At 41.5% G+C, this 24,723-nt stretch overlaps 1 protein-coding gene across 2 annotated transcripts; it reads left to right on the top strand.

The window, feature by feature from the left end:
* The first annotated feature begins 1,358 nt into the window (after positions 1-1,358).
* tango2 (transport and golgi organization 2 homolog) lies at positions 1,359-24,170 on the top strand. 2 transcript variants are annotated; one of them, XM_080467936.1, is made up of 10 exons: positions 1,359-1,574; positions 1,985-2,033; positions 2,217-2,332; positions 8,909-8,997; positions 10,727-10,846; positions 11,613-11,730; positions 20,562-20,629; positions 20,849-20,999; positions 22,886-22,990; positions 23,408-24,170. In XM_080467936.1, the coding sequence occupies exons 3-10, from the start codon at positions 2,277-2,279 to the stop codon at positions 23,526-23,528; spliced, it is 828 nt and encodes a 275-aa protein (XP_080324062.1). In that variant the 5' UTR covers positions 1,359-1,574; positions 1,985-2,033; positions 2,217-2,276; the 3' UTR covers positions 23,529-24,170. The 2 variants fall into 2 exon arrangements, with proteins under 2 accessions (XP_080324062.1, XP_080324061.1); XM_080467935.1 differs by having other exon boundaries at positions 1,433-1,574; positions 20,846-20,999.
* Positions 24,171-24,723: the final 553 nt, after the last annotated feature.

The following is a 24,723-nucleotide window of genomic DNA, read 5'->3' as shown; positions in this document are numbered from 1 at the left end:
TTAACTTCAGGGAGAAACTTATTATATCGTTCCCATGCATTACTATAATTTTTTTCTCTATAACCACTCCGGGGCTCAAAGTTCGGTGTAGATTTCAGAATGCCGGTTCAGTGTCTCTTCCACTTCGTAGGCAGCGATAACTCCAGCGATAACTCCGCCCCCAGCTGATGATGTGTCAGGCCCCGGCCTGGCTCCGCTCTGGCCCAGCAACGATGTGTGGCCAGCTTAGCACCAGTTTAGCCCCCTGGTAAGCCGGGGCTAAACTGGACCAATATTATTATGTGGGTGGTAGTTGAGCCATTTCCATAAATCAAGTCATGTTTCACACGTCAAACGGCGTTGGCGAAGGTATGCGCTCTACAGAGTGCCCGTTCTAGTTCGCTCATTCATTCATTCACTCAAATTGGTGATTAATTTTCTCCTGTTTTGCCTCTAAATGTTTGCCTGTGTATTGTCATTGTTTACTGATAGCATTGTGAAGTCAGCACAACTACAAAGACGGAAGTAACAAAAAAGACAGAGGTTCTAAAGAGAAAACATACTAGTTGTTCGACCTTATATTTTGGGATTATGTCATTTTCTAATGATATTTTCATAAATATATAAGTTTAGGTCTTTTGGTACCCCATTCAAACTCCAAAGTTGACACCAGCAATGAGTATTTTATAGAGATACTCAAATGACTGCCATGTCCAAGAGGGTCTGTACGCAAGTCAAATTTATTCCTATACTGTAGTGCCATTCAGGCACAAGGCAATTTGCAGTGCTTTACAAAGAAATAAAGGAAATACAGCAAAGCAAAGCTATTAAGAAAGGCATAAAAAGGGGATTGAGCAAAGTAAAAACTTTATTAAGAAAAAAAAAGGACAATTTGTTGTTTTATCGATTATGTGCAAATAATAGTGTTTCGAGGCATGATTTAAAAGATGTTTCAGCAGTCTTCATGTGTTCAGGGAGTTTGTGCCACAGGTGAGGAGCGTATGAATTAAAAGCTGCTTCACCCTGTTTCTTCTAACTCTGGGAACACTTAGTAAACCAAACCTTTTCATTTGATATTTGATTCAACATTGTTCAGCATGGATGTCATGTTTCTTACAATGGGGGGAAAAAAGACATTCTAGACAAAACTTATTCAAGTCAAAACCTTTACCGCATTTTTAGGGACTAACCAGGTTAATTATTTATTCAAAACTTCATATGTTTTCATTTTGACCAGAACTACAAATATCTCTAAAGATGACGCTTCCTGTTTACAGGCAGCTTTGTGCTTCTTCCTGGTGAATCCACCAATCAGGGCGAACTGCTAAATTAAGCACTCGATTTGTTCATCGGCAAGCACCGGGGTGGGCGGAGATAGCAGCAACACCGAGTGAATGACCGGTACGTGTCGGCGGCGCACTGTCTGCTGACATAAATCGAAGCAACTCTCTGCCCGCGCTTCCTTTTCGTTGTCAATGCAAAGTGTGAAAGGGCAGTGTGTTCGATCTGCTGGCAGGAGGAGAAGGACAATCGGCGCAATATTAACAAAACACATCATATTTGCAGTCTGTTTTGACGTGAACGTCTAAATCGAGGTAGGTGAATTACGTCGTCTGAGTTAGTCTCCCTGACAGTAAACATGCTAGCGTTAGCAAGTGATCGCATGCATTAAGTTATGCTGACGGTCACCGTTCAGGGAACAATATAGTATTTTTGATCACTTCAGCAATGTTTGCTCTGTTAGGCAACACTTTTCAAACATTTATACCAGACTGTAGATATAACGACAGTCTTACTATGGTGTTCCCTGCCTACCATCGTCTATAGTTAACGGTGGAGTTAGTAGTTGCGCCCCAGCAACTATCATTGCTTACGAAGCAGGTCATGAAATGCCATTTCATCATGTCTGGGTTTAATTTACCTTTGCACTCATTGAGTTTCACGGGAATAATAAATGTGATAAAGTTGTGACCCCTGATACCTGTTCTTCTCATCGTGGTTCCAGCATGCACCCTGGATCATCAACGTGTTTCTACTACAGACCAGCACATATTGTAAGTACTGAGTTGATCAATGTTTAGTTAAAGCTTTAAATTTCACTCCCTGTGTGTCAACAAAATTATTTTCCTCTCTGTGTTTATGGTACCTGTTTACAGACTTATCTCAATATGTATAGAATCGTAACGCATTGCACTTTCAACACTTCCTCAATATCTTTCATGTCCTTTCTGTCTCAGATATGACGCAAAGTGGATGCGGACTCAGTGAAACCTCTGTAATCAACCCACTGCACATCCATGTGTATAATTTTCTTCAAGTTTGACCCCCGGCCTGCATCCAAAAATGCATACAGGTACAGCCGTCCATTCCATTTCATTCAGACACGCTCCGTGACATGTGGAGGTTGAGTCAATGCCGTACAACCTGTTGCACAGGTAGAAAACACTAAAAAGACTTTTGATCAAAGAAGTAGGTCATGCTTCTGAATGCTATAGAAATGTTACATTTGGCGAATATGTAGTTCTTTCAGTCAAAATGAAAGTAAGTTCCTGACCAAAGCCACAAATAAGCAAGTCAGCAAACCCTCTGCCTGGATTGAAAAGAAGATTGTGTTGCTCAAAGGTGCCTGAAACAAGTATCCATACATTGTGACACAATGTCTCTGTCACTCTCTTATCTACATCGGTTAAGTATCATGGAGAAATATTCAGGTTTTGGTCTATTTTTAGTGTTGTCAACATAATCCTGCTCCACAGTTAATTTTCTATTTGGGTTTTTTTGTTGTTGTTGTTGTTGTTGGATAACCTCCATGTGCCCTTCCCTGCAGTGAGTGCTAACTTCTTTCAGTGGTCAGCCGAGACCGACGCACCATGAGCAGTCAATGTGAGTTACGGTGGGATCTGCAGCCCCAGATTATGATAGTCCCCCAGAGCTCAGGAGCAAGCTCTTTGACTGGCCATAGTCCATCTCTGTCCTTCCCTCTGGGAGTTTGACCCCACCTAAGGAGATCACAGCAGAGATCCGTTATGAGATCTGATTCACACCTTAACCTGGGGAGAGGTGAAACGTCATGTGTCGTAATGTGGTTACAGCGCTGCTATATTTAGACTAGTAGTAGCTCTCCTTTGTTCGAGAAAAGTGGAAATCAAAGGAGACGTGCAGCATGCTTTGACTAAAACGGATTGAAGGCAAGAATAAACTTTCATTAAGAGTTGTTATTAAGCCCTCGCAGCAAAAGCTGACAGTAATATGTCTGCGGGAGTGAAATGGGATAAGGTTCAGAGACAATGACTCACTGATTACCCACATGCAGAGAGTTCTGTGTTTCTACACCCAGCATTCAGGCTGCTTTTCTTCCTTGCTGCAAAAACACAGCAGCAATCAAACAAGCAATATTGTAATGTGATGTAGGCATACACTCACCAGCCAGTCCATTAGATGCACCATTCTTCTTGGTGTAGATTCATCCAGGTGTTACAAACATTACTCTTGACTTGAGTGGGTTTTTTTTGTTTGTTTTTTCATTTAAGCTTTAAAACATTTTGTAATTGTTTCAAATTTGTCAGCTGCATATTAATTAGGTGCTTTATCAGTCAATATATAAAGAGGTAGACATCAGTCATGAGCGTGCCATTTGAGGCCAGTGACCTTCTGATATGATTGGAGCATTGTGGAATAGATGTATACATCCTTGAATAGATGGGTACACTGTCGTAGTTAATGGATGTACATGATCAGCAAGGTCTGGTTTCTTGAATGAAACGGTGAGTTCAGTGTCCCCTATTGGCCTACACCTGGGATCCTGTGTTGGGAAATAACCCAGTAATGCAGTAATAATTTGAACTGATGCTTGGTTCATATGTCCCTAAAATGACCGCCTTCCTACCATGACCTGTGAAACCAATCATCTTTGTAAATAGTTTTGTTGGGCCGCTATGTTCCGACATTTGTCCTCCGCCCTCACCAGATCTCAATCCTGTAGAGTATCTCTGGCATTTGATGGAACACGATGTTCATTTCATGGACATGGACACAGTGAATCTGCAGCAACTGCTTGACTTAATATAGATGTGGATAAAAAAAAATGTTGCTGTTCTAATAGAAATAACATGAAGGAAGACCATGAGTTAGGAATGTTTTCACACACTTTGTGGAATTCATGCCACTGAATGAAGCCAGGAGACACTGAATGTAAGTCCTGAAAGCATGTTCATGTCTTTTTTTTTTTTTAGGCTGACTTTAATGCAATGCATTACCTGGTGATGTTCACGTTAACCGGGCGACTGAGATGAACCTCTGAGTCTTTCATGTCGATGCCTCAAACTTTAGATGAAGTGCTTTGGATGAAAAGTCACGGAAACAGTTTTCTGAAGGCAATATATGGATTTGCTGCAAATTTCCTGCTTATATTGCAGAATGTGTTCTCCAAGCAGCGGTGCTGGAAGAAATGTCAAGCGCTCGCCAAAATGAAGGAACGATCTGTTGGGAATCATAGATATCCTTCAATATGCTGGTCTGTGAGCCGTTATTGGCTTGATAGAAGAAGAGGAGTCCGGGTTGAATGTTGATGAGCCTCAGTACGTCTCTGCCTCCCGCCGTCCCTCCTCTGTGATGAAGTGGGCTGTCTGGTTGCTGTGATATGAGCCACTCACATGGGGGTTCACCCCCCCCCCCCAAGGATCCAATAGCAGATGCTTTCTCCCGTGAGCCCCATCATTAGTGTTGGCTTTGTTTTTTGGGAACAGTGGTGACTCGCCGTGTGACACGAGGACAGGCTGTCATTAGCCTTTGATGCACCGAGGTCGACTCCTATTAGGTGAGCTTGTTTTATTTTTTCGCTCTTAACAGGATCTGAGCTTCCGTCCTGAAAGATTAATAGGATGGCCTTTGCAAAGCACAGAAGGCACATGCACTAATTGTGAAGGTCAATACATTTCAATGGTTTTTTTTTTCTTTTCTGGCCTTTGTAGTATACTTAAAAAGCTATTTCATCCAACCATCCATCTTCTATACCACTTTATCCATGTTGCTATAGACAAAGGCAGGGTACACTCTAAACAGGTCACCATAAGGCAGACAGAGAGAGACAACCACACTCACATTCACAATTTTAGTATCTCTAATTAATCTTCAATGCCTGTATTCGGACTGTGGGAGGAATGCAAGGTGGAAGTATGTAGATGAGTACGTAGAAACGCTCTCAGATATATGATAAAACAAACACAAGTTAAGCTTCTTTGTGTTAACATGGTGTGAAATTATAATTAGGCAAAGTGTTTTTAGTCTTTGGAAACAAATTGCATTCACACAAGGCAAAAAAAAAAAAAGTTCTGTTCCTTTGAACTAACAGAACAACTTCTCACTATGAGGCACGAATGCAAACCACCACAACACTCTTTAAATTCATATCCAAACGGTCTTTTTCTCCAATTATATAAAGGCAGAATACTTTTTAATTTGAGAAAGAACATAAAGCCAGGAGCTAAACATTGCTCACTAGAATTGCTCATGAAAGTCACGTGGTACAATACTGAAGTCATCCTTTCCTCCTCCAAGCAGGGAAATAATTGTCTGTGTTTCATAACGACTGGATAGGACCAGATGAGCTGGATTAGGGTGTGTGTGTGTGTGTGTGTGTGTGTGTGTGTGTGTGTGTGTGTGTGTGTGTGTGTGTGTGTGTGTGTGTGTGTGTGTGTGTGTGTGTGTGTGTGTGTGTGTGTGTGTGTGTGTGTGTGTGTGTGTGTGTGTGTGTGTGTGTGTGTGTGTGTGTGTGTGTGTGTGTGTGTGTGTGTGTGTGTGTGTGTGTGTGTGTGTTGCAGTGGGATTGTTGGCTGATAGAAGCCAAAATGAGGGTTCACGGTGCAGCCTCTACGTACTGTTGTGCTTCTCAGCCACACATTTGACAGCAGTGACCTGCTGGTAACGACATGTAGACACAAATGGCTCGTGCTGCATTAGACACGGGTCACAATGCACTCACTTGTTGGTCGTGACCGTAAACATAATGGTGCCATTACTCGCTGACGTGCAGAATAATAACACAGGTCAAGGTGCAATGGTTAACTGACATGCAGCCTGTGCCCGAGACTTTAGAGACTCACATTTCAGGGGATTTATCATGAATTAGATCACAATCTTGTTTGTCCTATTTGCTCTTGTATGCGGCTGTAAATGTTTTTGCTGCAGCCTTGCTGCGGCAATTAAAAAACATTTAGAGTAGGTTAAAATCCCTGTGGAGGTTACTTATGTCCCAGGCGTAGAAAGCTCTGCAAAACAAGATGAGATGGTTTACCTGTGAAATGCTTTTAGAACTTGTTTCAATTCCATATTATTCAGGTTCATTTTTTTATTTTTACAATGAAGCACCTCGGTCAGATCGGTGTTCTTTTTTTTACAACTTCATTGAAGCGATCTGATATTTACAGGGTGAAATGTTTAATTTTATGTTTTAACGGCTGCACGCTCCAATCAAACCTCGTGAGTCTTGAGCAACAGTGTCAAACTAAATAACCCATAAGGACTGACGGCACCGTATTTTCTTCAAGGTGCCAGTAACTTCTAAAAACATTCACATTTGACGCACTTTTTAACAAAAATTCTGCCCGAGTTGAGTCTGTTACCCTGTGTGGCCACAGTGTTTCTCGCAGCCTTCAGAGATCATGTGTTTTTATTAAATCATCTTCACAGTACTTGATGCTCAGTAAGAGTAACAAACTTTGACTGAAACATTTTGCAACGAGCTCCTGCTCAGTTTCACTCTTGTTACTGAAACAGTGGAAACATTGGAAGTTGTTTTAATCAAAAAAAGTGCAGTCAAAGTCTATTTTGTGATATTTACATTTTAGTATCTTCCAGCGAACCGGATTAGACCCTTCTGGTATGTTTCTGTGATTTAAAATTAGGCTGTGAAGATTTCGTGCAGCGTTACCAGTACGATCGGATGGATGATTCATCTGCAAGCAGAGGAATTAAAGAAGTAAAAAATAGGATCGTATGTCGTTAAAATTGACAATGCAATATATAATTATCAATTGTGTCATCAATATTATTTTTATCCCACACATACATGTTCCGACTGTATGAAGAAAATGTTGTTATTCAACTACATGTAAATTGTATATTGAATTAAATTGAATATCATTTGGCTCAAACTGCTTTCTGAAGCCAATTTCACAAGCACATGAGAAACTTTAAAGGGGACATATCATGCTAAATCCACTTTTTTAGCCCTTAAATGCATTTTGGTGTATATTTAGAGTGTTTAGAAGTACAGAAAAGTTCAAAGTAGTCTCTTCAGGTGCTCCGTTGATATCTTTATATTCTGTTTTGGTCATATTTTGCGATCGGTTTCGATTTTTCTATTCTCTATTACGTTTTTTGAACAATGACGTCACAGTATTCTCAGCGGAACTGCCAAATTAGGACATCGACGTTTCGAGCAATCCGCCATTTTTGTTTCTCGCTGCGATTTTGTAGTCCAACCGAAGTTACGAGAGGATAAGTCGAAATGTTCGGTTGTTGGATGTAGTAACCCACAAGCTTCGTTACACCGTCTCCCAGCATCAGAACCTTTTCGAAGTGCCTGGTTGAGTTTTATTTTTCACAGAAATGTACCCACATCTGTGGGTAAGGTCATTTTTGTGTGCGCGAATCACTTTAAGGACGACTGCTTCAGCAACCTCCGCCAGTATAAAGAAGGATTTGCCGAAAGACTTCGTCTGATTGAGCGGTCAGTTCCTTCTATCTATGGAGACGACGAACAGAGCACTTCGGTAAGCTGTATATAACGCTAAAAAGTGTGATGATAAGACGTCCCTGTCATTGTTTTGTTAGCATTAGCAGTTGCACCGTCTTCATATGTTAGCGCTGTGTGCTCGTTTTAGATTATAATGTAACTTCTGTGTTAAATAGTCGTTGTAATACAGGCAGTATTGTAGTAGTGGGCATGGATGGAGAAGTTAGTGTGAATATAGTAACACACCATTGCGTTACATCCATATGAAGACGTTGTTCTGCAGGTGCATCATCGTCATTTTCATCTCGCTCCGCCGGGTCCGACTCTGGCTCCAACATGTATGGCTTGATGGACAAATCTTCCGTTGTTGACATTTTGTAAATAATGTGTGAATATAAAGTTTCTGCGCCGCTAGATAATTGTATCTGTTCTATCAAACTACAAAGATGGCCGAACAGGGTGACGTTGAACCGAGTGTCACCTCTGCAACCTGGAGAGGAGGCGGGGTATGAAGTGTGTCATTTGCATTTGAAGAGACCGCCCCAAAACGAGTTGCTCTCAGAAGCGCATCAGAAAAGGGGTTGAAAAGGGGCCTGTGGAGCTCTAATAATGAGGAATTCAGACCCAAGCATTGCAGTTTCGCGTTGTATAGACCACAACTGTATGATTTATATGTAAAAAGGAAGGATTTAAAAGCATGATATGTCTCCTTTAATAATGATTTCTTTTTCCAGGTTTCTCCCCTCTCTCCAGTGGAGACTTTTCCTTTTCTCTGTCACATCCCCTTTTGATCCCCTTTTCTTTGGTCATCATCAAAGAACCCGCTCCTCCTCGTAGCTCCCACAGTTTGTATTCTCTGCGTCTTGTTCTATCAGTTTCTGGGGTAAAATACTCCACTTGAAGACTCCCGACTCGTCTGAGCTCCGTATTTAGCCTTGAAATAATGTAATCACTATTATGGGGCGTATATAGACCTGCTCCATACATGGTGACCCTCTGCAGACACAGCTGATGTGTCATTTATTCCTACAAGAAGGTTTGATATGGGACGATGGAGTGTTAGGCGTTCACAAATTTCTGATGAGTGGGGACGCGCAGTGGCTTTTATTCTGTGATGCATTTCAAGCGCAAACCAATAAGGCTCCCCGGAGTGACAACAAATAACCCAGTGATTTCCTCTTTTCATCTCTGCAGGCTGATTTTGGCTGCAAACAGAGATGAGTTCTACAACAGGCCTTCCAAAGCTGCAGACTTCTGGGGGACTAACAGCGAGATCCTCAGCGGTGAGTTGGAGCAGTTAACAGCAGCAGGCCAGCTCTCCACCCAGCGTTTCTACAGCTTGCAATAGTTTTTAACATAAATATATGAATGCCTTCTTCTTTTGGGAAATTGTGCCTCAAAGCCGAGTTGTGTTCTGAAGAAGCACAACTGCCAATTGACGGAAATTGCAGCGCATAGGAACGAGCTACGTAAGAATACATCAGCGAAAAAGAAAAGGTTTCTCCTAATTAGAGTACGTAACAGTGCGAATGAAGTTAATTGGCACTAACCAGCAGGTGAAATGTCTGGTAAAACACGTGCCATTGACCAGGAGTGATACATGCACAGTTTGATGACATGGGTGTCGACGTATAGACTCTGATTTTATGTCATGCTTGACAGGTAGGACAAAAATAGTTGCCCCATCTTGTGAAATGTTGAGAGTTGAGAGAGATATTGAATGGAATCCTTTCATATGTTTGATTATTTCTTTAATTAAAGATATGAGGAAATAATAACCACACCATAATGTGGAAGTGCAGGAGCTTGAACCTTGAGGCAATGCCTGACTCCTCTTACATTCACAACTCCATAGCTTTCAATGATTAGAAAAATGTGTCTGCATTCAATTCTCCTTCACTCTGTCACAGAACATCCCCGCACGCAATACACTATATTTAATTCACTGACACTCCATACACATTAGAGCTGAGCAGAGGAAATCAATCATCTTTTATTTTCCTGCTAAAGGAGGAAACTTGGAGATAGCCTCGTTGTTCATCAGCCTCCCCACCCCCCATGTAAGAGAGGGGTCAGGACTCCACTGCTGGTCCTTTAATTGATGGCTGTTTTCATGCAAACTGACAGAAATGAATGGCTCTGCCTTATCTGCAGAGCTGGGGGCGAGGCGGCTGGGCATGGGGGCGGAGGGGCAGCAGCCAAGCCCCGAAGGAGACGTAGCATGACAAAAAAAAAAGGAAGTAAGCTATAGCTCCCAGTGGGGTCAGGATTACTTTCCGTCCAGCCCCGAGGGAGTGGGAGGGTTTTCCTCTCTTGGTCACTGTCAGTGTAAGTGGACCCGTCTTTATTGATCACAGGGAAGTATAACAGGCTTGCAGAGCTATAACTCTTCTTAGTTTGTCTGGAAGATGAACCTGTGACAAAAAAAAACCTTGTAACTAACTAATGATTCTTATATGCCTCCATTTGTGATTTCATTGATCATTGGGCTCTGAAGTTTTACATTTTTTACTGCCTTTGTATTTGTCAAAAATGCAACAAATAATGAAAGTCATTATGATTGGTTGGTATTTGGATCCTTTAAAAATCAGTAATCTGTATTCATTGTAGAAGGAAAAACTCAATTTGTCTTTAACTTCTGCTGATGTTATTTCCATAATTAAATTGAATCACATGCTCGTCCCAACATTTACGTCCTTCAGCCAAAGCTTCCACGCCACTCTCTGATGATAAACCTCATGTGACTACCATCTTCTGGCACCAAGGACAGTTTAACATCACATTTTGTGCATAATGATTCTTTCTTGTGTGGATTTCTGTTAATTTAGTGAGTTAATCAAATATAGCGAGGTGACTTGATCGTCCACTGCTTGAAAACTGTTTAATTACATTTAGGAATTGGGATATTTCACTTGTTTTGTCGTAAGAGACTTATGTATTAACTTCATACAGTACGGGTCATGTTGGAGCTGTGTTTACTGAACATTATTACTATTTTTTTGTGTTCAACAGGTCTGGACCAGGAATATGGAAAGGAAGGCGGATCGTGGCTGGGGATCAACAAGAGGGGCAAGCTGGCGGCCGTCACCAACTACATGGAGGGACGTCCCAACCTGGACGCACAGGGACGAGGTGAGACGGCAATGGAAAGTCAGAGTGACACTGAATTAGAAGTGCAGGATAAAACACAGAATGATGGACACGTTAACACAGACAGGCTACACAATTTTGAAATGATGCAGGACGCACTTGATGCAGGGTCCAGAGATGCAGCCACAGCTGTTGTGTACATTTTATCCACAGTAACATAAAGCAACACAGTTCCTCCACGTGAAGCCAGACAACTGATGGCTCTGGTGCAGAAAGGTTCCTCAGGAGATTAAGTTTTGCAATTTCAGTTGCCTGGAAACTGAATTGATGACATGCTAGTATCTTGTCCAGTTCACTTCATTGCAGGACTTTCAGATGAATTGGACATGTCAGTCTCATAATTAGTTGCCCTGATAGATCAATAAAATACAATATTGCTATGTCAGTCAATCTTTCATACTCTATTGATATATATACAGTATATATATCTATTGATAACTATCAATTGTTGTCATTTGAGTGATAGATGTTTATTAAATTCTTTTTTTTTTGTCATGTAAAAACGCATACATTTGTTATTTCTTGATGTCATAGCCCAGTCCGCCACTGAAAGTTTCCTATTTTGAAGTTAGAAGTCTCTTAAACTTTATAAATAGAATCACATATCTTGATGACACCTCGTATTTATTTGATCCATACTAGTGATTTGAATACATGGTCATGTTTTGTTTTTTTATCATTCACATGAACACATTGTTGTTGCGTTGGGTAACCTTAAGAGTCTTTTATTTTTTTTAAATCTTCACAGGATTTCTCGTGTCTAACTACCTTACGGAGAAGGACGTAGACAGCTACTCGTACCTGAAGAAGGTGTCGACAGAAGGCCACCTCTACAATGGTTTTAACCTCATCACAGCAGAGTTCAAGTGAGTGAACGGTGTGGTGAAATCCCCCCGAGTGGGCCGATCCTCCTCCGATGGCCGGGAGTGTCAACACTGATTTGGCTGTGAGAATGAAAACTTGTCTTCAGTAATGAGCGTTTTGACACTGTTAAGATGGGTTTTCTATCTACCTCCGACATCATGTGGTCTCCAGAAATCTAGATTGTAACTGTGTCCCTGTGATTTGCAGCTCATTCATCTCGAGAGTTTAACACATTCAGAATTGAAAATTAATGTCAGATTCTGAACTGTGAAGAAGGTCCCACATTAAAGTCCTGAAAGAAGGTGTGTTCTCATTTTAGGGTTTAAAAAAAAAAAAAAATCTTCGTGGCATAAACAATTCCTCAAGGCTTCTTCTTTCTTCCCTCCTCTGCTTCACCAGCCTGACTCGGCCTCATGTAGCAACCTGCAAAGACAAAGAGTGAAAGTGGGATCTGTGCACACTGAGATAGCTGTAATGTGGAGGCCCTGTGGACAATTGGCATGAACGCGGGTCTTGGTTGGTGCCAGGGAGAGGTGGAGGTTCAGGTGCAGTGTTCAGGATGTATCCCTAGCAGGGGAGAAGAAGGAAAAATAAGAGTTTCCACAGAGGAACTGCCTTCAAGCAGCATCTCCCCCCAGTGGGGTTTTCTTGAACTTGTGCATCTCTTCTTTTGTGCTTGTTAACGTCACTTTTAGGTTAGTGAGATATTTTCCGCTGCATTAGGCTCCAATAATGACTTGTGGAAACTAAAATGCCGACTAATCATTTCTGCCAATGTGATGGATGAGTTGCTATTCCAGAAAGAAGTCGAAATCACAAATTATCTGACGGCGTTTATCAACTACAGCCCGCTCAATTATTCAGTCGACTTGGTTTAAAAGGACATCTGTGGTTCCGTCTTCACATTTCAGTTGTCTCGTAACACGAGAACCTGCTAAGCTCTTAAATGTGAACCTGCTGCCTACTTGCATGATGTAATTCTAAGAAGCTGGACGCTACAGGCTGAAGGTCGCTGACCTCCAGGCAAAGCGGGGGGAAAAATTTTTAAAATAAAGAAGCTGAACTGTCGTGGATTTCATGCCTTTTGCTTTTTGCCTTGGCAATATAAGTACGAATGGGTAAACGTGTAGGATGAGACCGTTTCTTCATTCTGGCGTAACCTTGTTTGGCTGCTGAGCCCACACGCTTGGAGCAAGCAGGACAGAGGTCAGGCGTGTGTTTTCATTTATAGCGCTGCTAAAGAACAAGAGAAAACAAAACTTCTGCTTGACGACAAACTGGCGTTTAGCAAAAATTGAGGCTTATTGCAGATTGCTGCTGGCTCCTGGAACAAAAACCTCCGACCATCAAAGCTACTGACATTATATTACTACACTGCATATCATTAGGAGCATCTATAAAGTATGTCTTTATGGTAAAACCTGTAGATTTGACCACTGTCATGACTTTCTTCCAGTTATATAAGAGAAGCTCTTTGAGGCAGTGTTTCTCTTACTGAAAAGATAAGTACACTCCACTAAACGATTGTTATTCTGCCTGTTCGAGGTTCATTCATTCATCTATTTGCAGATGCATCACAGACTCGGTCCTGTTTCACAATTTGGCCTAATGAGTCCGTTCCAATGTGCAAACGGTACAAGTCCGGGTCGCAGGGCGCTGGAGCCAATCCCCGCTCGCCAGCGTTGTGAATAATGTGACAAGTAGAACCAGGAGTGTCAAACACATTTTCGTTCAGGGGCTACATGCAGTCCAGTTTCATCTGGAGTGGGCCGGGGCCATACAATGGTGGCATAATAACCTCTAACTTTAAACTTTGAAGTTTTTCTTTGTGGCGGTGAAACTTATTCATGATGATCATTTTTGCAAAGCAAACAATTACTACTGAGAAGGATTACAGTCTCCACATGAAGCCCAGAATCTTCTCCTATAGCTGCATTAGGCATGTCTTTCCAAACGCACCCTGACAACGTGCCTTCGAGGCTCACGCCAGTTTTGCTCTCTTTCACGGCAGCGTCACTGATATCTCAGCTCGGGTGTCAGCGGTGTGTTGTCTTTGCTTCTCTAACGAATTGTTTTTAAAAAAAAAAAAAAATGTTTTCTTTGAAATGTTTACACTTTTGCTTTGTTTGGTCGGCCGACTTGGAGTCTCTTGCGTGTCAGTTTGAGCCAGCGGGCCTTATGTTTGACACCCCTGCTTTATGGGACAAAGTATGTTCACACTGACTTATTTTGGAAGTGAAAACAAATAAAGAGCGACCAGAACTGCTGTCTCACCATAACCTGCCAACTGTTAGTGTCTTTGTCTCCAGTGAGGAGCAGCTTTGTTATCCTCAGATCTCTTCAGTTCAGTCCTCCTGGTGCAGCACTAAGATTTCTGACTGTGACATTAACATTTTCCTGTATCCACAGTCACTGAGATAAACTGATCCCTTTTGAAAAATGTTGTCTTACTTTGATGAGACATGTCTGCCGTTGCAGGTCTAAAAAAAGTTTCTTTGAGCTGTGAAGTGAATCAGATTGACCCTCAGTGATGCCGGCGGCAACACCACAATATAGGAACGTTGCTTAGACACCCCGAGTTGCCAATTAACAACAGTTGTTTTCTATAACTTGTGAAGAAACTCCATGTCCTTTTAAATAATTATCAAATCATCTACATGCAGCTTAAATCCACAAATGTTTCACAGTCGTGGAACAATACTTGAATACTTTATTTCTCCTCGCTGAAGAAACTCCAGAACCAATTTACCTTCCCTTAACGGCACGCTGAAGCCATCAGGATGTCCCCGTGTCCTTGTTAAAACCTTTGTTACACCTGTGCACTCCAAATTGCGTTTTCCCTTTCATGACTCAATAAGGTGCCAGCCGAGGATCACGGGACACCGGGACGGTGAACGGGAACACGTGTTTGTCAAATGATAATGCTTTCGGTCTTGCACCGGGGCTAAAATGAGGCAGCCTCACACTGTGAAAGCGCGGCATATGTTTCCCCCCTCAGATACCCACCTGATGGGGGGGGGGGGGGGGGGCGCGAATACGGGTGACACCATGTGACAAAAAGCGAGCCTTCATCTTTTTAATAAACACAGCCATTACCAGCCTATTGGTTTTCCACTGTAGTCTGTCTAGCAGCCCCGAGGAAATAAAGCGTCTAGTTTCTTTCAGAATCAATAACTACATCTGGTGGATAGAGAGTAGCTCTATATCACATTTAGAGGAGGTTTTATTTTTTTTTCTATTCATTCCAAACAAGAGCCGTGATTTATGACGTGGTATCAATGGAGGCCAAAATGTGTTTGCCTTTTTAAAGCATTCTCTTCCCACCCGAGCTCTTTCTTGTACTTTAAACGTACAAAATGCTTTCATCATTAGTGCATTGTGATTTTTTTTAACTGTCTCAGCAGCTCCACCTTGATGAATAATCGATAACCAGACTTTGATGAATTTACACGATGAGCGATTTAATCACTGACATCCCAGCAGATACCGAAACATGTATAGATGCTTAACGTGATGAGCTCGTGCCATATACTGTATATTTACATTTCCAGCTCCGCAGCCAGCATTTCATCTGACTTTTCCATAGCTTTGGTTTTTGATCCCGCTTTAAGTCACTCTTGCTTTAAAGTCGATGCCCAGAGATTATCCATTTTAATGAGTATCTCCTCTGATGTGCTCCTGCAAAGGCATGCCTCCTTTCATTCGCTTTCAGTCAAAGAGAGTGTGGCTGTTTTACAAAAACAACTGCAGAAAGTGGTTCAGTTGTATCGCCTCAAACCATGTGTTGTATTTCTTGGCAGATGCTTGTTCGATCCGAGAAAAGAAACCGAGCAGTGGAGCTGATATGCACAGTCAACAGGATCCGGGTGCAGATGAACTCTCAACATTTTAAAGAGCTGCCAGTGTTTGCATTTTAAAGCACCTGTAACATTACCTGTGGGGTGAAAATCATAGTTTCTAGTGAAATTGAACATGGGCTTGTTGTGAATAATAGACTGAACAAGTGGTTCTGCTTTTTTTATCACTTCACTTTTGAGAATTCCGTCGGCATTTCGAGGCAGCGCACTGTTTCTCTTCGTAAAATCAGGTACTTCGTTATTGTCTCATGCTATTTCTAACGTCATCTAACATGATTTCCACAACCTCCTACAGAGCGACTGCACAATGTTCATGTGTGTGCAAAACAGACAGTACGTCATGTATGTACGCCACAGCTGCTTTTAAGAAATAAATCAAACCAAACCAAGAATGGAAAGAATCTCTGAATGGAAGCAGAAAGACAATATAGATGTGATCCATCATTTTACCTACTTAAAAGTCTGCAAACTGTTATTTCAGCGTGGCACTAGTGTCGCTTTGATTAAAGTTTTTCGCTTTTTGTTTTTCTGTTGGCATGAAAACTATAGCGAGCGAATGATCCCTAATTTTAGATCAACTGTGATTAGTTTGCAAAGATGAATCAAAGCAATAAATAAATTAAATGATGAAAATGCTTATCTCATTATGAAATGTCTGTTGATCCCCAAATTTAGCAAGACATTTACTCAATGAATACTTTGTGCTGAATTTTAGAATAGTCACAACTGTATTAATATGTCAAAGTTAAGCAGCTTGTATCATAAATCTTCTAGGTTTGTGAAGCCGTAAATTGGTGTATTGAAGCAAAAGAAATTATCTCGTTATAAAATGTCAGTAATTATAAAAATCCTCCCTGAAGCCTGTATGGTCATTCTTGTTTCTGTTGGGTTCAAAGTGGTTGGATGACTGGCAGACCCACACTGTCATCCGGAGAGCTCCATCACCAAAAGATTTAAAAACCTGCAAATCCCCCCCCCCTCACTCCGTCCCTTGCATGTGTGGCTGCACCTGCACAGACGTGAGCTTACATGCTGTGGTTACCCAGAGCCTGAACAACATGCCTGTCTACATTCTGAGCTGATAATGCTGAGATCGCTCCCAACCATGTCCGGGCAGCTACGCCACAGCTGGCGATGGGGAAATTGCGCTACAGCCTCAGTATAGAGGACTCTTCATTAGAGCGTCTCCCAACCAGCATACTGATTATGCCCCTGACTGGGGTCTGAAAAAGCCTGTTTTTGACTCTTCCCTATTTGTTCGTGCGCTGCCCAGTGGTCTCCCTCCGCCTCCTGCTGCTCCCTCATCTCTGCCCAGATCAGCCCACCTCACACCTGATGCGACTCTCAATGCCAGAGCCAGTTTCAGAAAGAAGAAATGGAGCTATCTCCCTCCACAAACCTTCCTCCCGCCACCACCAGAAGCAATTTGATGCATATCACAGGGCACAGCGTACACACACCCACCAGGTCTTTCAGGTAGTGTCGAGTTCAGGTCACAAGATCAGAACGGGATTGCTCTGCGTTGTGTTTGCCCGCGGTAGAGCTGACGACAAATAAAAGCTCTACAAACGCTTTCATTTCCCTTCAGCTTCCAGCGCCATCTGGATCTCATTGAGAAGCTACTGTGACTACTATCACCCGAGTCAACATTTGCCAGCGCTCTCTGTGTTCATAGAAACCATTGAGAGGCAGAGAAAAGCAGAACACAGGACCATTATTAAGGTCTTGGATTTGTTGTTTGTCAGAGAGAGAGTGTAATGCGAAGCGACGGCTTAGAGGTTTCTCCAGCAGCTGCCCAGGCACATATTTTCCTGCCTTCACACAACGCTCTGCCCCAGTGTGGGAGCTTTTGCTCATCTCAGTCTGTGTCGTCAGATTACTCCCACAGTGGTTTTGCCGAGGTTAAAAGAAGCGAGATCCAGAGTAAAGAGTGGAATAAATCACAGTGCGAGGGGGATCATACACTGACCAAGCAGATGGGACAAGGTCACTTTTAATTAGTCCATTGATTGAGAACTACTTCACATGGTCAGATGTAAGTGTAAGAACACTGACACGCCATCGCTCACATCATTATGTTTAGAATCACGTTTTCTTTAACTTCCCTCTGAAAGGTAAAATGTATTTTTTATAGTATCCAACAGATTTAAGTTGTTCATTTCACCATTGATATGAAATGCAGACGAAAGTTATTTTGGTGAAGGCATTTTAATGTTTGAGGATTTTCTTGCAAAGTTTAGCATCACATATGCATATTAGGCTTTTTGAAATTAGTACTCTATTTAAATGTGTTCTGTTTATTGTATTGCCGGGTTTTAACACATCCTATATCTGTTCTTATCATGTCTCTCTAGATTCTTATGGGTTTTGAAGGCCTTTAAAGTGCTCTGTCAATAATATGTGTTATCATTGTTGCTTGTTTTTACTATGGGAGTAAAGTGGAGTTCCAGTGCAGCACGGTGGTATAATGAGTAGTACTCTCGCATAAAGAGTGTACTCTGTTTGATTCTGGGCATTGGGGCCTTACTGTGTGGAGTTTCCTTGTTCTCCCTGTGCATGTGAGGTATTTCTTTAAGTTCTTTTTTTTTTCCTTCTTCTTGAGTTTGAGGTTAGTTGGTAATGCTAAATTCCTTGTAGGTGTGAATGAGTGCGTTTCGTCCTGTGCAGGACCAGCGACATGCACCCTGCAACCCTAAATAGAATAAATCGACATGGAGAATTTGTGGACCGGCTCACAAAATACTTCAGACAAAGAAATGAAACACTTTGGGAATCAATGCAAAAGAGAAAATGGTGTAATATAAATGCCCTTGACAACGGTAGGAAAGATGAAATCACTGAAACGGCTCCGGCGGGACGGTGATGAAAGTTGCAGGTTTAAGTACAAGTGTTTATGAAAGGAGGAAATAGAAGTCCTGGAGAGTCGTGGATTTCTGCTCAGCTCGGCAGATGGTAATGTCACAAAATCCATGGCCCCAGCCAGGCTTGTCAACACCACATTCTGGTGGTGGCGGTGGTGTAATGATGTGGGGATGTTTTCTGGGAACATTTAACACCATCAATCATGGTCTCCGTACCGCAGCCTGCCCGAATATCGCCGCTGACCACGTGTACACCTCTGTGGTTTGCTATTTCCTGATTGCTACTTCCAATTCCTGCCGACTTCACTTGGCAGGTTTCAATCCAGTGGAGAACTGATGGAGCTGAATTGTCACGATGAGTATCATAGCTTCAATAAGTAATGTTATGCAGCCATGTCGGCATGGAGCCGTTTGAGGAGAGTTTTTCTGATGCCAAGAAATGAGGCGGGTTTGATTGTTGTTGCTTTAAAGCGAAGCGAGACTTAATCTTACAGTATGTGCTCCTAATAGAATAGCCGGCAGGTGTACCGGCTGTGGTGCCTTCGTAGAACTCCAACTACAATTAATTCGTACTTTTGTAAGTGATTAGATTTGTTTTTCAATTATGGTTTTAATATATTTAAACATTCTTCGAAAATTGCTAAAGAAATAGCTTTTTTTTTTCCTCTCCAATGATCGTTGAGTACAAATTGTTATGGAGAGAGTGGGTTCTGGCTGAACCTTTCCCTGGTCCCCTCGGCAGATCATGTCATCCCATTTGTTTGAGGGCCTTCGTGACACAAAACTAATGTTTAGGTTTTTCTGGGTCCAGCTCCACCGGGCCATTTGGCCCGGGGGTCAAAAACAGCCCACATGAGGCCTCGATCCTGTAGGAGGCTTTAAACGAGGCGGTTGCCTCTTGTTGGTATTTGAAATCCTGTTTTTTTTTTTTTTTTTTTTTTTTTTTATCAAATATATGCTTATTTGTACTATAATAAATGTTCAATTTGTCCATAAAAAGATTTTGTAATTATTTTTTTTTTTTAATATGTGAACATTTTTACATAAATTTGAACCAAAACTAGATAAAACCTTTGTAGGTATTTAAAGGTTGCCATCATTTCACTTTGCTGGTCTGGCACCATTCGGATTACATTGGACTGTATGTGGCTCTTGAATTCAAATGGGTTTGACGCCACTGCTCTAAATATTTAGTTTGATTGATGCTCTTTTGATCTTGTAATTCTTCAATGCCATTATTGTTGGGAATGTGATATGCTGTCCTCATCGAAGGGATCCACGTTCAACCTTTTCTACTTTGGCAATATCTGCAATAGACCCGGGGCACATTTCCTTTGCCTGCTTTGTGTTTGAGCTTTTAAAACTATCCAGTACATTTTGGTTCCAGAGCTCAAAGCCCAGCAGCATATCCTGTCCCTCCATCGGCTGCTCCTCACTGGGAAACTTTCCAAGTTAGAAGCTGAAGCGATGTTGCACCACATTTCAGATTGAGTGATGCCACTGGTAGGCCTGTCATAAAATTGACATCAAAAAAATTCATTCCCCCTACTGGTTCAAAGGATTTGGTCGTAATTTATTATTCACTCTCCTGTACCAAAGGCATGACAGATGCCCTTGATGTCGGGTCGACTTTTCAGACTGAATAAATTCCCTCTAACTGAGGACTTTGCAAGAAGATCTAACGGTATAACTAAATGGATTTATGATAGTCAAAGGTGTTTGTCACTGGAATTTCTACTCTGAAGCCCTAATTTGATCCGTTTCTCCTGCTGGAAAAACATTTACAATTATTGTGAGATGTTTTGTAATTTCCCATTTGAATTCTCTTGCTGAATAAAAGGGTTCTTGAATTCTCTCTTCCTTGCCTGAAAGAACTAATCAATCATTAAAGAAAAGTGTATGGTGCCCTGTCGGGATTGTCTTTTCACCTTCAGCTCTCATTTTACATGTTCCCCCTGAGGACTGCGCCTTTGAACATCGGTTCCATCTTTTGCTGTTTAATTTAAGACATCGCCGTTACGATTCTCCGCGCAGCATTCATAATGAGACATAAACAAGTTTAATCATCACTAAATGCATTGTCTAATTTTCTAATCTCACTGTGTCCCCGTCCAGAGCCAAACAAGACATTGTGTGTTACTATGGAAACAGAGGCAGCTCTGAACCCATCCGTCTCAATCCAGGTCTGTGTTGTTTTTATTTTTTTTTTATTTTGGTTGCTGTAGAAACCGTTCATTTCACAGTTTGCTCCTCCCTTTCCCAACCTATGGCCCGTCCATGTTGGCCTGACATTTCCGTGTTGATATTGTTCCCTCATTTCCTCATGAAAAGCACACAGACACAACTTACTTGTCCGTTTACCTTTTTCTTTCTTTTTTTTTCTTAAATGTGTTCTCTAGCAGGCATCTATGGCTTGAGTAATTCTCTGCTGGACACCCCGTGGAGGAAACTGCTGCAGGGCAAACGTCACTTCAGCAACGTCGTCAGTGACCAGTCCCTGTCCTGCGACGGTCTGGTGCAAGAGCTGCTCAACGTCCTCAATAATGAAGATCTGTGAGTGAGAACAAGTTGATCACACTCACAGAAAATAAAATCAATAAGCCTGAATTTAGGAGATTTTTATTTTTTTTTTGCCTCTAAATTGAAGAAACAGCTAAACATTGAACCAGGAGATGTGATTTGCTTGCAGGAGCACACCCTCTGAGGTGCCTTATGATTTAGAAAAGGGGTGAACACGGTTGAATTGCCAAAGTATAGTCTTCATCGTTTCAGTTCACTCAGTGGAAAGAGCCAAAAAATGTTTTCATCTCATTTACCTTGTTAATTTAGATGTACAGAAACACAGACTGTAGTTTTACACACCACTAATACAAAGCATCTTGACTTGTGTTTGTTAATGTTAAATGTGAATTAATAGTTAAAAGTTGATCTGGCTGCATGTCGGTCCTGCTTCACAGCAGAAATAATCTCTGGCTCGGTTCTGAACGTGCAAGTCTTCTATGTGGCATCGTTGGTGTTTGTATCGAGGTTATGATGGACTGAAAACCTGTCCAGTGAGTTTCCTTCATCCATCGTCAGAGTTCTTGGTAGCAGGCAGGACCTCCTCAGTCGCTCTCATTGTGGGTCACCACCTGTCTCCGTCTCACATTATTCTTTTGCTCCACTACTGTTAAATCTTCTCCGTGTCCTCCTCCATGACTTCTCCCGCTCTGCAGCTCCATCTCATCATCGTTGGCCCGATATGTCCACTGTCTCTCCCACGCACACGTCCAAACCATCTCCACCAGGGCTCAAGCTTTATCTCAAAACTTAACTTTGCTGTCTCTCTCGTCTTTTAATTTTCAATCCAGTCAAATTTATTTATATAACACAATGATTAAACCACATTTAACTTACTGTGTGGAAATTTGGGGCTCGACCTGTAAAACTTATACTCAGCCCCTGTTCATCTTATAAAAAATGGCTCTGAAAACAATATAAGATATAGAGATCCATCAAACCCACTATTTATTAAATGTAAGTCCCTAAAAGTTAATGATATAGAGATTATAATATTTTTCAGGTTTTGTATACAGCCAATAAAAAAACATTGCCAATGAACATCTAAGAAAGGTTTGAAAAGAGAGAGTCACTATCATTTGAAAGGAACAGACGTCTTTAAAAAAAAAAAACAGGTTTAACTCCAAAGTAATGAAACGAACTGTCACAGTGAGAAGAATCAGTTTGTGGAACGCACTTCAGAAAGAGTCAGGAACTCTCCTGGCATTCAAGAAACACACAAAATCAGTAATAATAAAGCAAGTAATTATATATATATATATATATATTTGATTTGAGCAAACATGAAAATGATTATCTTTCTTTTTTTGTGTGTTTTTTGTGTATACTATACATAGAATGCTTAAATAAAATCTGTAAATATGTATATATTCAGAATTTTGAACATTGTGATGGTATTGAAAGGCCACTAAGGGGCAGATATGATGAGAATAATCTCTTTTTCTGATCCTTTTTTATTCAAAATGTGAACTGGAAGTTTTGCTACGACGACGGTTTATTTTTATTTTATTTTATTTTTACCTTTGAATGAAATAAAGAATTCCAAACAAACTGGGTCCCTCCACTGTCGACAGCGTCACTGTTTCCAAACCAAACACTGTAGCCGGTCAAATCTTATCGCTAAAAGTTTGAATTGGCTTTTTTTCCTGAGGTTTATCGGCGTTGATTTGCCTCTGACTCTCCTGATTGTGAACTTGCTCTTTTCAACCATATTTTGAAACGAATAACATTAAACTCTTGCATATTTCTTCAACATATTCAAATTTCAATTCATAAAACACACCCGCCATCGTAGAGACACGAGGCAGAGTGAATGAGGGGATGATGACATTTGTGTGAGAAGCTTCCCTAAAACGCTCTGCTGTGCTTTTATTCACCAGGAACACACCTGATCCCATCCAGGAGACCCAGGGTGAAGGCTTCAGCAAGTCCATGGTCCACGCTCTGTCGGCTGTGTGTGTTCGCACCCCCGCTTATGGCACAAGGTAGGTGTCTCCTGCCACTCCCAAATCTCTCCTCCATCTCCCTCCTTTTGTCTCCCGCTGTGCTGACTGGCAAGCTGCAGCATTGCAGAAACCAGAGATCTCTTGATGCACACCGAGCTGCAAGGTAATCAATCTTCCAGTGTGAGGAATTGAAAGGGGATCGCCTGCACTGTGACACCGCGGTGGATTAGTGAATACAAGGCCTCTCCTGTGACCAAAAGGTCAGCGGGTTAGTCCTTGCCAAAGCCATCAGTACACACTTTACCAAGGAGCTGTCCTCCACTGGCTGCTCACCGTTGATAAGGAAGTTTGGATGAATACCTCAAATGCGGAAATGTGACCATCGTATGCTCACGGTCTTCTCCTCACCTCCTGTGGTAATATCAGTGTGTTTTCTTTCTGTCCCTGTCCATTCAGGACCAACACAATAATCCTCATAGATGCAGAAGGGAACGTGACCTTCACAGAACGCACCATGCTCGACTGTGACACCAGCAAATGGAGCACCAATTCGTTCCAGTTCAAGCTGCAGGAGTGAAGACCTGATGGAGGAAACCAACTCTGTGCCTTTTCGTTCCTTCACCCTCCTCGGCCTGCACTTACACCAAAGTAGCTGTTTGAGCAGGCGACTCATCTGCACTTTGTTCGTCAGCTGGTCACTCGATGCCTCATTAGCATCAGTGGCATGTATGTGTTATTTCTGATTTAAATTATGATGCATCTTTTGAAAACGTGTGCTTATTTAAGAGCTTGCCAAAGGACATTCGACTAATTTTGTAGAGGGGAAAAACAGTTACTTAAATGCCACAGAACTCTGGGGTTGTGTTGCTTCTATCACGGGTGGCTGGTGCCCACAGCACGGGACTGTAATCTCTCTTATAATTATCTGGCTCACATTTGTACCATTTTCTCATGAATATTTTTCAGATTGAAGTTTGGCTCATCGCCCTATGAGATTACATGGGGTCATCAATATTTTTCAAGAAAATGTGCAAAGCTAAATTGAACGCACAGAAATGATCAGTATTGCAGTAGCTCAAGTTATTGGGATGAAAGTCGTTTTGCTCAGTCAGAAACGGTAGCATCAGTGGTGGTTTCAGGCACTGGATCGTTGACTTCTTCCATGGTAGATTGAAACATTTTGCAAATACTTGACAATAAAGCATTTTATTTAAATACATTCTCGTACTATGACACTGGTCAATATTGTGTGAGTCATATAGTGTTATTTGAACTTTTTCCAGATGGGCTTCTGTTTCTGATCAATTAGAAAGATTGTGATGCAGTCATATATATATATCATTGTTGTTTCGGCAGACACGGTATCGGTTTCTGTTGATGTTGTGAGAAAGTCTTTTTTTTTTTTTTGCCCACAATAATCACCAAGTGAAAATCTAATAGACGATGGCAGCCATGGTAGCAACGTGATTTAATCCCTGTGTGATTTTTTGTGTTTTACTCTGAAGAACTTTCACTCATTTCACTTGTATGTTACTTAGGCTTCATGTTTCTGTTACTCATACAGGTGATGTAGAAAGACCTGTACATGATCAATAGTCACACTCGCCAACTTTGGAATTAAGGGACCTGTCAAATATCATGAAAATAAGAGGACATTTTATTGTAACAGTTTCATAGTCAACTAAAAGTCGGTGCACTTGTCCGAGGTGTCTGACTTAATGCTAATTCTTGCTACATTTAGAAGTATAAGAAACTAAACTTTAAATAATTTG

This window comes from Lipophrys pholis (assembly GCF_963383615.2).
Source record: "Lipophrys pholis genome assembly, chromosome: 7".
Taxonomy (NCBI): domain Eukaryota; kingdom Metazoa; phylum Chordata; class Actinopteri; order Blenniiformes; family Blenniidae; genus Lipophrys; species Lipophrys pholis.
The sequence above is the reverse complement of the archived record's forward strand: the minus strand, read 5'-3'. Positions and strand labels throughout refer to the sequence as shown.